This window comes from Lichenostomus cassidix, chromosome 15, assembly GCF_008360975.1.
Source record: "Lichenostomus cassidix isolate B80296 chromosome 15, HeHo_3.0, whole genome shotgun sequence".
NCBI classification, from domain to species: domain Eukaryota; kingdom Metazoa; phylum Chordata; class Aves; order Passeriformes; family Meliphagidae; genus Lichenostomus; species Lichenostomus cassidix.
In genome coordinates this window covers 9,959,842-9,974,046 of record NC_139496.1, presented here as the reverse complement: position 1 = coordinate 9,974,046, position 14,205 = coordinate 9,959,842, and the positions used below count along the sequence as shown (strand labels likewise).

The 14,205-nt window shown below is 48.0% G+C and overlaps 2 protein-coding genes across 2 annotated transcripts in view; both read right to left on the bottom strand.

Moving 5' to 3' along the window:
• GCN1 (GCN1 activator of EIF2AK4) overlaps positions 1–10,196 on the bottom strand; it is a 38,219-nt gene extending 28,023 nt beyond the window's left edge. The window contains exons 1-16 of the mRNA XM_085076091.1: positions 10,047–10,196; positions 8,293–8,395; positions 7,638–7,701; positions 6,929–7,060; positions 6,274–6,382; positions 5,528–5,626; positions 5,312–5,446; positions 4,755–4,823; positions 4,565–4,673; positions 4,086–4,160; positions 3,700–3,828; positions 3,425–3,475; positions 2,926–3,024; positions 2,478–2,651; positions 1,414–1,566; positions 569–661 (exon numbers count right to left, since the gene is read on the bottom strand). Coding sequence (XP_084932217.1) covers positions 569–661; positions 1,414–1,566; positions 2,478–2,651; positions 2,926–3,024; positions 3,425–3,475; positions 3,700–3,828; positions 4,086–4,160; positions 4,565–4,673; positions 4,755–4,823; positions 5,312–5,446; positions 5,528–5,626; positions 6,274–6,382; positions 6,929–7,060; positions 7,638–7,701; positions 8,293–8,395; positions 10,047–10,064 — 1,612 coding nt within the window. The 5' untranslated portion in view covers positions 10,065–10,196. The remainder of the gene's footprint in view (positions 1–568; positions 662–1,413; positions 1,567–2,477; positions 2,652–2,925; positions 3,025–3,424; positions 3,476–3,699; positions 3,829–4,085; positions 4,161–4,564; positions 4,674–4,754; positions 4,824–5,311; positions 5,447–5,527; positions 5,627–6,273; positions 6,383–6,928; positions 7,061–7,637; positions 7,702–8,292; positions 8,396–10,046) is intronic.
• A 223-nt stretch (positions 10,197–10,419) lies between these two features.
• On the bottom strand, positions 10,420–14,051 carry RPLP0 (ribosomal protein lateral stalk subunit P0). Its single transcript, XM_085076096.1, has 8 exons — positions 13,909–14,051; positions 13,615–13,718; positions 13,055–13,230; positions 12,870–12,957; positions 12,470–12,616; positions 11,819–12,004; positions 11,014–11,154; positions 10,420–10,653 (listed from the first exon to the last, which is right to left on the bottom strand). The coding sequence occupies exons 2-8, from the start codon at positions 13,666–13,668 to the stop codon at positions 10,489–10,491; spliced, it is 957 nt and encodes a 318-aa protein (XP_084932222.1). The 5' UTR covers positions 13,669–13,718; positions 13,909–14,051; the 3' UTR covers positions 10,420–10,488.
• Between the last annotated feature and the right edge of the window lie 154 nt (positions 14,052–14,205).

The window sequence follows — 14,205 nt, the reverse complement described above, 5'->3', positions numbered from 1 at the left end:
AACAGCAAGCAGGACACATTAAAATAGCTCCCCAAACTGAGCCTCTACATAATCTTCTCATTGAAGCTAGAGACAAATCGAACTCAGATCTGCCAAGACTGGGAACTGAACCATGATTTCATTGAAATGTTGTTAGCTGGATCCCAGGACAATTTTCCTGACCATTGTGTGTGACCTATTTTGGTCTAAGTCGACAGAGCAAAGCAAATTATAAACACCACGCTCAGTGCATCAGTTCTGTTAATTCCTGAGCCAAAATGGCTTCAGTGGCAATGAAATGGGTACTGATTGTCAGCTGCCACAAGGTCCTTCCATTTGTTTATCATTTGGAATAATAAATATGTGATAACTCAGGCTCATCAACAAATAAATTAATTCATTTTCAAGCTTAAGCTACAACTAGTCTAGATGTACCTCTGAAGAGTACACAGCTCATTTTAATCTGAAACTGTATCCTCCAAGGATCACAGAACAGGACTAACAACATCAGTTATAACAACATCAGTTATGTCAAGTGCTAAGAAACAGAGTTAAACAGCAACTGGATATACAGTAATTGCAAATTTACCTTCCTCTGACGCAGACTGCAAAAACTTCTCAGATGTAAAAATTTGTTTTTTCTCATCCAAAATCAGCTGCCAGAAACCACTCAGCTTTGACTCTGACAGGAAAAGAACAGATGTCCATCAAGGATGTTTCAAAATAAGTCAGAACTCATCAGTGCACATAAAATACAGTAGAATTCTGTCTCCTGAAATCCCTCAAGTTACTTCTAGACTTGTCTTCAATTCTAAAGCCTCTCATTTCTCTCACTCACAACTATAAACATGCCCCAAAAACACCAGCTGACAAAAACACCTTTCTCTGACTTACACATGTGAAATATAAAGTCTGATTTACTTTAATCTTTCATAGGGCAAACCTTCCTAGAAGTGAAGGAAAGAAGGAAAGTGGTGTGTTGTCTTTAATAGAACACACCTGGATTTTATATCCTCGCAGATGTATGAACTCAGAGAGCTCTTGTAATATCCTCTAATGAGAGACAGAATTCCAGTCCTTATGCTTTCCAAAGGTTTGTAAAAACACTGCCCAAATAACAATCAAGTAATACTTTCAATGCATCAGTCAAATCCTACCATGTAAGGTCTGGGTGAACATCTGTCACCATAAAGAGGAATATTACCCTAAATGAATGGAAGGTGGAATTTGCAAAGCCATGGAAGAGTAAGAATTCTTCACGGACATAAATGAGAGAGATGGGAATGAATCTTTCACTGGTTTATAGAAGAGCAATGATTCTCTGTGCAGAAACTATACACAGATTAAGGAATAGCCTCTCCCACACATTGTGAAGAAGTGTTAACCCTCAGAACCTGTTTATATTGGATTACACCAGATGTTTTGTGACCTTACCAGTTTGTCCCTCAATTACAGACATCCTGCAGATCAACAAAGCTGCAGCAACTCCTTCAGTTACCATGGGAACCTGAGTACTTTGAGATGCTGCTTTTTCTACTGTCTGGATCAGCATGGGCAGCAAGTCCATTCCCTGCAATAATGTGTCACCTGAGGGGACAAAAGAGACATGTTACAAAACAACAGGGTCCTCACTTTACAACCCAGGTATCAATGGCTCTTCTGCTGCCATGAGACAAGGAAAGGAATGAGACACACACTGGGATGACTCTGAATCTCCCAGATTTGCCAATCACTGTCATTAAACTGCAACTATGAAAAGCTCAATGGCAACCACTTCAGTCTTTTCCTCACAGACAGAACAGTCCCAGCTCAATATGAGTTTCTGTTCATGGGATGCAAAAGAAAATGCTAATTCAGTTACATTAAAGGAGTTACTTCAAATCACAGGAAGTCTGACTTCAAAGATTAATGCTTGCCTGAGAGAAGGAACGCAAATTCCTGGCAAGTCATGACCATCTGTTTCACTTCAAACATTCAGAAGTTAAGGAATCCCAGAGGTCTACAAATGTGGATGAAATGCTGCAGTCAAAGTGGGCAGGACTAACAGATATGAATCTCTAGAGGATCACCAAAAGAGAATAATTTTTCTCAAGTTCTTAATTTCAAACACAGTAATTTTTTTTTTTTAAGGTTTCCAAGAGTCAAAGCCAGAGACCAAGATCCCACTGTGCTGGATGCTGTATAAAACAAAAGCATGGCTCCTGAGCTAGAAACCTTACCATTTAAGTGTAAGACAAAAATAAAGCTATCAAAATTACTTTGAGATGTATGAAAGAAAGCATGATAGGCAGTGATGTTAGTTATACAAGGAGACAAACCATCTCTATAAACCTGAAGGCAAGAGTTTAAGGAAAAATATGGAGGTCAGTAAACAGACATTGCCTTACAAAATCTCTCTCAATCCACATAGCTCTCTGCTTATATCAGGAAGTACAAAGGTTGAGATCTCTACTCCTAAGCTCCACAGCCAAGAGTTTTTAACAGTTGCCCAGTTTTACCTTTGAAGGAGGCTAGCATGCACTGCAGGTAGGCATGTCTCACTGCTGAAGTCGATGTTTTAAGGCTGAAGGCTTTCTTTAGCCATTCTACCAGCTTTTTAGGAACTTCTGTGGTGAACCGAGCACACCAAAGAGCCAGGACAGAGACTGCATGAACCAATGTGCCTTCATGGACTGGGAAGAAACACAGAGCTCACATCAGTTCAGCAATTGCAGAAAGCACAGAACATAAAACAGAAAAGCAGGTAACAACATCAGGATGAAGGAAAAGAACACATGTGCTCCTAACAGGCACAGCACTGTCTCCATGGGGCTGCTCATCAAAACAAGACAACAGATTCTGTAACACAGCAGGCAAGAATTCAGATTTATCCTGAATACCCATGTAAAAATCCTGCTCAAGATGAAAGCAGCTTGGCAAACGCAGAACAAAGGCAAAATGTCTCACCTTCTTGTTGCAGAAAAGGGATGAAAAGCTCAGCCATAGTTGCACTGAGAGCTTGGCTGGAGGGTCCAGAAACCACGTGGTGACTAAGGCTGCCAATCCCTGAAAGGACAGAATTCTCTCAGTAGTTCCCAAACTACCAGCACAACATCTAAAACCAATCAAGAATGACCCTTCACACTTCAATCCTTGCATAGACATCTCTTTTTCTTGTCACTACATCTGGATGTCACATCCAGCACGTACCACACTGCCGGATCTGTGTCTTCCTTTTCACTCTAGATACAAGTCATCTCCTTTGAATAAAATTTTTGGCCTACCAAACAATTATTTTCTTTGAATAGAAAGACAGGAACTGGTATGTGGTATCCAGCACCCTCTGTGGCTTCAACTACAGCCAATTTAGAGTGACAGGCAGGAAATCCCAAAGGCTGAGGTACAGCTCCCCTCCATTCAGCCTTCTGTTCAATTTCTTCCACCAGGGAAGCAGCTTTGTCCTCACCTGAAAGGACACTCATCTTCTGAGCAACAACTGTCAGCTTCCCCTCTGAGCCTGCCAACAAGAAACACAAAGGTGACAGGTGATTACAGACAACAGCTCTGTGTTACATCAAGAATCTTCTCCAAAACACAAAAGCTTGCCCCATTATCCCTGATCCAAGCTGAGCCAACCCTTCCATACAGGCAACTAAAGAGAGCAGAAAATACTATACACAAAGCTCCTTGAGGCTGTGAAACCTTGATTCATGCCCACTGCTTATACCACAATTTACTCACCCCCTAAGATGGCAAAAAGGTGCCTTCCCAGCGACTCCACAGCCGAAGGATCGCTGCACTGCCGAGCCAAGTTCTTTAATGCCACAACTGCTTCATCCATCAGCTGCACACTGTTGGACTTCAGATGACCTAGAAAATAATGCACAATGCTAAGGGTTCCTTACAACTCCATAAAATCAGCAACATCAGCAATCATCTTTACACACGGCTTAATGCAGCTTCTGGAACCATCATGTGAACTATTCCAGTTCCAAGTTACAGCATCATCCTCCCTCCCACCTGAAACAAGCTCTTCACCAGCAATCATGCTGTTACAGGTACAGCCAGAAAGTTGCAAAAAGCTTTATTCTGAATTCATCGTTCCCTCCAGAAATGAGAATACTTACTGGCCAGTCCTTTAACAATGTCTAGAGCATACTGGCTGAGATCCAGGTTCACAGATACAAGCAAGCAAGAGATTGCTGAAGACAGAAGAGATAAAACGGTTACTTAACAAAATGTGATATGCCATTAGCATTTTAATACTCTTCCCCACAGTTCACATTAAGAGCAGACAGCATAGTAAGGAGTAGGAACAAAAAAAACCTACTTAAATTGATGCCCAATGGACAGAATAATTCAGGATTATTCTTAGCACTCAGCTGTGAAATTCTGTCCTCGGTGCAAACAGTAGCTATCACATACCCTGACACTTGGGATCACACCACACATGTTGTTTCTCCACATCTAACCCTTGGATGCCAGATAATCCTGCCTGCGCTCATGGGACCAAAAGCATAGTCCAGAGCGACACTGCCCCAACAGCTCCAGACCTCTAAGGACTTAGGCTCTTTGACAGAGCAATGCAGAGAGATGACAGACTCACTTTCAATTACATTCTCAGGACTCCGTAGCAGGGATTTCTGCAGGGTTGGCAAAACAGAGTCCTTGAATTCGGCATGGGACATGTAGCGAAGGAGCGGAGAACAGCTGTCCTGCAAAGGGGACAGGGCACTCAGCACTGGACAATGCTGACCATGGGAAACAGCACAAGCAGCTTTAACACTGTGTCTCACCAGCACATGCTTCTGAGGCTTTGTCTTGCTCATAAGGATGGTCTTCAAGTAGAAATCCAGGAGAGCACTCTGAACAAGAAGAAACACCAGATTACAGCCACATCTCAACCTGTACACAGCTCAAGTGCCAGGATGGACACACATCCTCCTTCTTCTCCTCCTCCTCCTTCACCACCTCCTCCTCCTCCTCTGGAAGCTTTGCTTCCACCCTCACAAAGAGCCAGCCAAGCAGAGACGAGCACTCCCTGCTCTAGCCTGAGCCCAACACTCAAACCACACTGACAGCTACATGCTGCCTTTCATGCTCACAACAGGGCCAAGGCAGAAAGCTGCAGGTTAGACATCCACAGAAATGCACAGGCAACACCAAATAGCCTCCTCTCTAAATCCACCCCAGCTGCCTCAGTCAGAAGTGCAGGACTACTGAACTGACAGACAGTGAAGCCAGGGGCAGATGCAAAGCACCAGCCTCACTAAGACATCTATTCAGTCCCTTCTTGATGGTTAAAAGTGATGCCTCTTATTCCCCAACAAAAAAAGCTGTAAAATATATTTACCTTGTATCGTTTAATAATATCCATCTCCTTCTGGGCTGTGCAAAACTGCACCACAAGTCCCAGCATTGCAGCATAACTCTGGTTTGGTTCAAGCCCAAGAATGACAGAGAGGTACTGATCCACCAGATCCTGGTTCTGAAGAGAAAGACAGCAAGGCACATTAACATCACAGAACCCAGAACAGGTATAGAATATGACACATTATGTATACATCACCTCTTTCCACAGCCTGTTCAATTTCTTCACGGCTCCATCCACTGCCTGCTTGTGAGACCCTCCCAGGACTTCCAAAAGGAGCAAACACTGAACCTCCACCTGCCAAGGCCAACAGCCAAGAAAACCTTCATGCACTTGTGCTTCTCAGAGAGCTCGTATCAAACAAGACATGCCAAATGCCAATGATTAACTAAATCTGCTTAAGCCTTTAGGTCATCTGAGTTCTTCCAACAAGCTGCCTTTGCTTTCACCCTGCACCTCTGTACAGAACCATGCCTACCAGTTTTGGAAACACTGAAAACAGATTACATCTTTCCTTAAAATCTGTTCCAACTATATCCTGAGGTGCTATGAGCACAGTTGCACATTTGTGTTGTTAAAGGAAGTGAAAGGAAGGCAAAAGCTCCTTGACAACGTATGACAGAGTAGCACACACAGATATTTCAAGGCAGGCACAAGGACTTCATGCCATGCTGCAGATGCACCTCAGAGGCACCAGTAGCCATCTCTGTATGCAGGGCAACTGCACAGATGCAAGACTGCCCCGCTCGTGTTTTATACACCTTCTTCTTTCTCTAAGGGAACAGGAGAGATCAAAGTACACCAAATGCCCCTCTAAACCTGGATTTTAACTTGGTGTTTTCTGTTACATTCAGAATTATTTGCAACATTTCAGCAACTTCAACACGTTAGAAATGAAGTCCTTATCTGTGAAGGGGTATTTCTGCAAACCAAAAAGAACCTACCAGTTTTTTCCATGTTTCTCCCTGTCTCTTGTCAGGTGTTGGAAAGACAGTGCGTACAAGCAGGCATGTCCAGGAGAGTGCCAGCAGAGCTGCAGATCCACTGCTCTTACTGTTGTAAAACGGGAGAGGAAGATAAATCTACACCTCCCAGGACATAACTTACACCTACTAGACCATTACAGACCCATCTTTGCCCAAGTTAGAGCAGCACCTGACTGACAGGCAATTTTATCACACAAAAATGCAGCTAAAGTCTAGTTTTTAAAGGAAATAATCAGCCCCCAGAAGCCATTTGTTTCAGCTCTGGTTTGACAGTCAGAGCTTCCAAATGGCACAAGAGGCAGCTGAAATCCCCTTTCCTAGTAATTTTGGAGACTGTTTCTTGAAAGAGTTTGTTCCTCATCTCTCCAGACTTGAAGTTTAACAAAGGCAAAACCATAACTCAGACCCAATCCACCAGCAGTTATACCCGGATATTCCTTCTGCTTTGACAGACAACATGGAAGAGGTAAGAGAGGAACATCTGAACTGCATTAACAGCTTTGTCTCTAAAGGCTTTTAACACCTCTGCCATGCAGCAGCAGAAGACTCGTGAACACAGGAGGAAAACTACCAGCAACTCAGAACTGCTTTCACACAAGGCACTCATCCTCACCTGGGAACTCCAGCCTTGCCGCCGATCCCTGAAGACTGAAGTGAGTGCAGTAGGTTTTTTGCTGTTGCCTCAGGCTGGGACTCAGCGAGCTGCTGAAGGGCCAGCTGCAGGGCTCTGCGGGATGCCGCATCCCTGGTGACAAACATGGATCATGAACATTCTAAACCTGCTTCATTGCACCATTACCACCCCTGCACCACACAAAGGGCTCTGCTTTCTCATTTCAGCAGTCAGTCTAGTAACTTTTATCCTTGCTGTTCCACAAAGTGGAGAAGTTTCTGACAGAAAGCTCCATTCCCTTCCTCAAGTGACAGCAGTTATGTGGAGGCCCTCAGGCAGACTGCAGAAGAAACAGATTCTGAACAGCTCCTCTGCAACAGACCACAATTTAATCCCACCTAAAATTGTTTAAAAGGCACCTAAAAGACAGTTCATCCTTGCTTCACAAGGACATGGGTGTTCAGTCTTGCAAACTGAACCACAGGATTGAAGTTTTAATTAAAAAAATTAAAGGTGAAATGCAAGGCAAATGTTGGAAAACATTTTCATGTCAAACCTCCCCTGAGAACCTAATTACAAGACAACATCCTTTGGTGTCATGTACATCTCTGCTACACTGCGTGCTAACATTTCCAGATGCTCCAGGACAATTTAACTACCAAATACTGGTAGATTAAACAATATAGCTTTTCCACACCAATTTACTCACCGATATCGATGCAGAGTAAGGCAGAAGAGTTTGCAAAGGCCTTTCACTGCACCCTCTGGAAGATCTGTAACAAGGTAATTCCAAATAATTGTTCATAAATCAACAAGCTTTTAATCTTTAACGCAAACATGATTCACTTAATGACTGGAATCAGTAAACTGCTCACTTCTATGAAATTGTTTGCAATAATCAAAGTTTGCTCTTTGTATACCTTTTACGCATATTTTTAAAAGTAACGGTAAAATTGGAACGCATGAAACACTGGCCGCTTCAAAAAATTAGAGAAGTTTAAAAGAATTGTTTCAGCTGTTTTGTTAAGACCATCTGAAATCTTCCACTCTCCCTCTTTCTATACATGTGTGTATCTAAATATTCTGTGAGTACTAAAAGAACAGCCAAAGAGTCATGACAGAAACTCGACCAATACACTAACGAAGAACTAATATACACAGTGCTACAACTACTGACTGGAAAAAGCAGATATGCCAAAAACTGAGGTTCTGTACTACCCACAAAACCCATGCTTGGAATTAACCTGTGACAGAGTACTGGCTCCAAACACTGCCAGAACCCTCCCTCACACAGCCTTCTGAAACAAAACATTTTAACATTTTCCTCCACTCTGCTAATCAGAACAGTGCTCCCAAGCTTTTACCTTTCCCAGAAATGCATTTTCCCAGCTCGCTGAGGATCTCTCTCCGCTCCTTCACGCTGGCTGTAGTTACTTTCACTGCAAACCGCTTCAGTGTGTCAGAAATCTATAACCACAATGCAGAAAAAACATCAGATTGCCTTTGATATCAACCCACAGAACACAAACCAGGGCAAGCAGAACATGTCACTTGCTGAACATGACCTCTCAGTGCCCATCTGTCCTCTCACATGCCGAGGAAAGGGTCACTGTGCATCACACATTGTGAAACTCTTTCCCCAAGGCTGAGGAATGACTGCTCTCTGCTAACCTGTGCTCCCATGCTCAGTAGCTTGGAGCTACCCTTACACTCTAAAAGTAACAGAGTAAGAGCTAAGACCCATAACCTGGAGAACAGGACCTTTAAAGGCAAAAAATAGTAACTTCTAGAATCCAAACAACCTTGCCCTGTATGTTATCTCCTGAAGTCCAGGCAGTTCCAAAGTGGGACTTGAACTGCAGACAACCCAGGGAGACCTACACTCACAGGTTTTCTGCTTTTATACAAAACAGCTCTCTAGGAAAGGCTTTTGAAATTCAGCTCTTAAACTGAGCAACTTTATATCATCATCTTTTGGAAAGGCAGAAAATGAGCATGTCTTTAGAAACTCAACCAAACTATTCCCTCCCTTTTCAGTCTTTCTCAAAGAGCTCCTCAAAGCTGCTCTCAGTGAAGCTTTTTGCTGACATGCTAGGTTAATCCCGAACAGTGGCTTCCTGAGATTTAAAGGCCATCCATGCCTCTCTGTGCCTGTGACCACTTCACACTCACAGCTCCCCTTAAAAACTGGCTGAAAGCAGGGCTGCACCTCTGAACAGCAAGGACTGGGTTGAGCTGCAAAGGATGATGAATATCACTGCCACCAGAACCAACAGAACCAGCTGCTGTTAGGGACCTGCTCTTATTTCAAACCTTTCAATTATATGAGTCCATCATATGCAAACTCAAACCAAGCTGCACTTACTCATGCTGCTTAATCACAAGCAGGGAAATGTGCTGACATGAAAAATGTATTAAAATTATCCTAAATCTAGAAATGAAAAATTAAATTATGTGTACTACTACAGGACTTCACCAGGATCTCAGTGACTTACATAAACTGCAAAATCTGGACTACCCACCCAGCCTCCACAAGAAGAGCCACTGGGACAGGCTTCACCAACTTGCTTTTTATTTTTATTAAGATGCTTATGTACATGCATTACAAAGCCAGCATACCAGTAATGCTGCTGCAAACAAATACAGAGGACAAAGGCAATATTTGTAGAAGGACCTGATGCTGAGCAGACTGGGATTTGCTCTGGGAACATCCCAAGCCCATCAGGGTGAAGCCGGCGGTCCCGGGCAGCCCGGGCACAGGGAGCAGTCACGCCGCGGCCGGGCGGTGCGCACCGGGGGCAGCCACCCAGGGGGCCGAAACCGGGCGGGACGCGGCTCCTGCCGGGCGTCGACCGGGACGAGCCCCGCCGTGCCCTCTCCGCTCCGGCTCCCCGGCGGCGGCGGCCCCTTCCCGCGGGCCGGGCACAGCGCGGTGCGGGCGGCTCCGGCGGGGCCCACCCCGGCTGCCACGTCCCCGGGCGGCTTCGGGCGCCTACCGGGCCCCGCAGCGGGGCCGAGGGCGCAGCGGGGCGGGAGCGGAACTCGGAACGGCCCGGGCGCAGCCCCCGCCGGCGTCCCCTGCCCGGGCCGGGCCCTGCGCGGCCCGTCCCGCACTCACCTGCGTGTCGGCCGCCATCGCTCCGCCGCGACCCCGGAACCGGTAGCGGCTTCCGGGGCGGGCCCGGCGCCACGCGATGGGCGCTGCCCGCCTGTCCCGGGAGCTCCGGCCCCGCCGCGCGGGGGAATTGGGCGGGCGGAGGCGGCACTGCCCAGACCTGCTGCGGGCAAGGCCTCTGCTCCGGCTGGGGAGAGCTGCGCTGCGGCCCCGAGAACAACCGCTCCCATGCAACACCCAGGGCCGAGGCACAACCGCTCCCCCGCCGCGTCTGGACCCCAGGAACAACCATGGCCCTGGGGCACGGGGCCCCTCGGGTTACACCTTTCCCAAGCCCCAGGCGATACGGAGACCACACCATCGATGCAAGCACACATGAAGGTGTAAAATAGCTTTTTATTTCTTCCACTGGGCCAACTCTGACAGAGACAGATGGTGGCTGCTGTTAGTCAAAGAGACCGAATCCCATGTCCTCGTCAGACTCCTCCGACTCCTCCTTCGCTGCCTCCTTTGCTGGAGCAGCAGCAGCGGCAGCAGCAGGTGCAGCTGTTTCAGCTACCACAGGCACGGCTGCCACAAAAGCAGAGGGGTCTGCCAGGAAGGCCTTCACCTGCAAAAGGGGGAAAATAGGTAAACTCACAGGAACAAAACATTTTGCCGGACTGAACTTTTGCAATGATAAAGGCAGCACTTGCAGCTTGCCAGAATCCAACGAGATCCACTTCTCATTACCAGATAGAATCAAAGACATTTCAGCTATGTTGTGCAACAACCCCAGAGAACAAGGAACACAGGTAAATCAGCTTTCTCCTGCCATTTGCACACAACATGGGGAAGCAAGTGCCCCTGTTCTGGATACATCCCCCACAGACAGGCAGGTCCCAGTCCTCTCAAACCAGAGGACATGCTGTGAATGTGCCTGGCTGCATTTCTAACACCCCTCTCTGCAGAGCTCTGAGCCAGCCATTACCTTTTCAGCCAGAGGGAAGGTGTAGTCAGTCTCCACAGCCACGGCCAGGACACGTTTGTACCCATTGATGATGGAGTGGGGCACAGACGCGATGGTTGGGTACCCGATTTGCAGACAGATACTGGCAACATTACGAACACCCTGTGAAGAGACAGACTCATATTTCTGTGCTCTGAGAAATAACCTGGACTAGAAACAATGGCAGAGGATGTCCAGATGACAATTTCTACACTGCCAACAGGAGAGACAGTGTGCAATGCACACAGGTAACAGCTCCAGTGAAATCAAGCCATCAAGATTTAAATGTCACTGATCTCTGCTCTCTGGTGACCAGTGACAGGACCTGACGGAACAGCATGAAGCTGTGTCAGGGGAGGCTGAAGTGAAATAATAAGAAAAGACTCTGCCCCCAGGGGGTGCTTGGCACTGAACAGCTCTCCAGGGAATGGTCGAAGCCCCAAGGCTGCCAGAGCCCCAGGAGCATTTGGACAATGCTCTCAGGCACAGGGTAGGATTGCTGGGGTGTCTGTGCAGGGCCAGGAGTTGGGCTGGATGATCCTTGTGGGTCCCTCCCAACTCAGGATATTCTATGACTCTAAGTGGCCTCAAATGCTGCCTGATCCATCTTCAGATAAAGAATCCTACAGGAAGGCACTCTCTGACATGTAGTTTCTGTAGGGAGCCAGGAAGAGCTCCTGGCTCTGCAGAACCTCATATGAAATATGAGACAGGACACTTTGTTCTGGGGCAGTGGTGGCTCCCAGAGCAGTGATACAGAACATGAGACACAGGCTGTAGCACTCACCTCCAGGAAGCGCTTGTGCAAGGTCTCCTCGGTGATGTCCAGCACTTCAGGGTTGTAAATGCTGCCATTGTCAAAGACCTGCTGGATCACCAACCCAAAGGAGAATGGGGAGATGTTCAACATGTTGAGCAGGGTGGCTTCACTGGCACCCACTTTGTCTCCAGTCTTGATGAGCTGCACATCGCTCTGAGGAGATCAGGGAAAAGGAGTGAATACACACCACAAAATTCCAGCACATCAAAGCAGATGGACACAAACACAGACAGTGGAACTGGAAGAGCAAATGAGCACAACCAAGACACTCCCCATTCAGATCCACAAGAGGAAAAATCCTCGTAGACCATATAAGCAGGTCCAGGTCAGCCAGGAGAAAGGCAGCACCTTGTCTGCATTACCTACAGGTAGCTCACTTGAGAGTTCCTGACAGAGCCTACCCATGGAAATCTGACTGAGAACTTCAATCCCCCCACACTGCAAGCTGGAGCCAAGCCAGACACCCTCCTTCCAGATCCCAAAGCGCAATAATCACACTGCTCATACAGTGTCTTGGCACTAATGGGAGCTCTGGCCTTCACAGCTCCCTCAGTTGCCACAATCAAGGCCTCCTAGTCAAGGAGCAGCTTCTACAACCACAGCACGCAGCTCACTGACCAGAATTTCAATGGTGCCTCTGGAAATCTTCGTGGTGATGCCCAAGGCCTGGAAAAAGGAGGTCTTCTCGGGCCCGAGGCCTGTGTTCTGGGCCGGCACAGTCACATCACAAGGAGCAATAGCACCGGCACGGGCAGCAGCTGGCACCTGAGAGGTGGGAGAAGAGAAGCTGCAAGAATGCTCACCTGAGATCTTGTGGGATCACCTCCTCCCTAACATGCTTCTCCAGGATGGACAACACACAAGTGAGGCAGCTGAACTTAAGCAGTTTGTCTAAGGCTGCAGCGGCCAATTTCCAGCCCTTGATGACTTCTACTAATCAGGTGTCCACCATGAAGACTCAATTTTATTTTTCATTCTGTATCAACCCTGACACACAATGAAGGCTAATCTCCCTTACCTTGTTAGCCAGCAGCATGTCCCGGATCTCAGTCAGATCCTCCTTAGTGAAGACAAAGCCCACATTCCCACGGATGTGAGGCAGCAGCCTGAAGAGAAGATGACAGCCTTCAGTTCTATTCCTCAAACAACCTCCCCTCCTCCAAGACAGAGGACCCAGAAGTGCCCTCAGGCAGCATTACCCACTTTTCTAGAGCAGGGTTGTTCTCCAGATGACCACGAATAGCTTTGCGCATCATAGTGTTCTTCCCCATCAGCACAACAGCCTTTCCACGCAGGGACATACGGATCTGCTGCATCTGCTTGGATCCCACGTTGTCTGCTCCCACAATGAAACATTTTGGGTAATCATCCAGGAGTTGCTACAGCAAAAGGAACACTATAACTATACAACAAAATTGGAGCAATGCACAGAGCAGCATTAAAACCTCAACACGTTAAAATGTAAAAAAAGTCTATCAGAAGTTTGAGAAAGCTGAGCTTTAAGTGAGGCTGGGTGTACCATAAGCTGCATCTTTCACTCAGCCATCGAGTCACATCCCTGAACACATCTGCAAGCGCCATGGCAAATTTTCAGGAGGCCTGATCTAGACTATCACAAGTCTCTTCCTAGTGCCAGGTACCCGTTCAGACACACCATAGCACCCACCCATCTCTCTTAACAAACCCCCGCCGCCCGGCTCCCGCTGCCCCGAGCCAGCCCCGGCGGCGGCAGCGCCCCACGAGGGCTCCGAGTCGACACTCACGATGATTTTCATAAAATAGTTGGACTTCCACGTAGCCCTGTCTTCCCTGGGCATCTCGGCGGTGCTCCAAGGATCGCCCGGTGGGTTTAAAGACGAGCTAGGACCTGCCAGGAAGAAGAGCGGCTCGGGTAGGTCCCCACCCTTCCCTTCCCTTCCCTCCGCCCAGGGGCCCAGCGCTCCCAAGCCCACAGTCCGGCCACGGCCCAGGACCCCGCTCCTGCTCCCGGTCCGCTCCCCCCCGGCGCGGTCGCCCAGCCCCACCCGGGCCCCGGAGCCGCCGCGCCGCGCCCGCACCTCCACGAGGGCTCCGGGAAAGAAGGGCCGCAGGGCGGGCCTGTCTCCTTTTATATCGCGGCTCACGACCAATAGCGGAGCGCCGCGGCTGTGCCTCCCCTCAGGCCATTGGCTGCCCTCGCCGTCAATCATCCGCCGCTCTGCGGGCGGCGCGTGACGCCAGCGGAAGGCGCGAGCGGCGCAGGAAAGCGCGCGCGGCCAGACGCGCATCGCCCCCTAGCGGCCGGAGGAGCGCACCACCCCTTCCCGCCCTCCCCTCGCGCGCCCTCAGCCCCTCAGCCCGCCCCGGGTCCGCTC

What these genes read in the sequence shown, in the direction of transcription:
- RPLP0 (XM_085076096.1), bottom strand. Translation starts at nt 13,668, where the DNA reads ATGCCCAGGGAAGACAGGGCTACGTGGAAGTCCAACTATTTTATGAAA. An exon ending in ACTATTTTATGAAAATCATC is followed by an intron (nt 13,231 to 13,614) that starts GTGAGTGTCGAC and finishes CTTTTGCTGTAG; the next exon opens with CAACTCCTGGATGATTACCC. An exon ending in GAGGCACCATTGAAATTCTG is followed by an intron (nt 12,005 to 12,469) that starts GTCAGTGAGCTG and finishes TGATCTCCTCAG; the next exon opens with AGCGATGTGCAGCTCATCAA.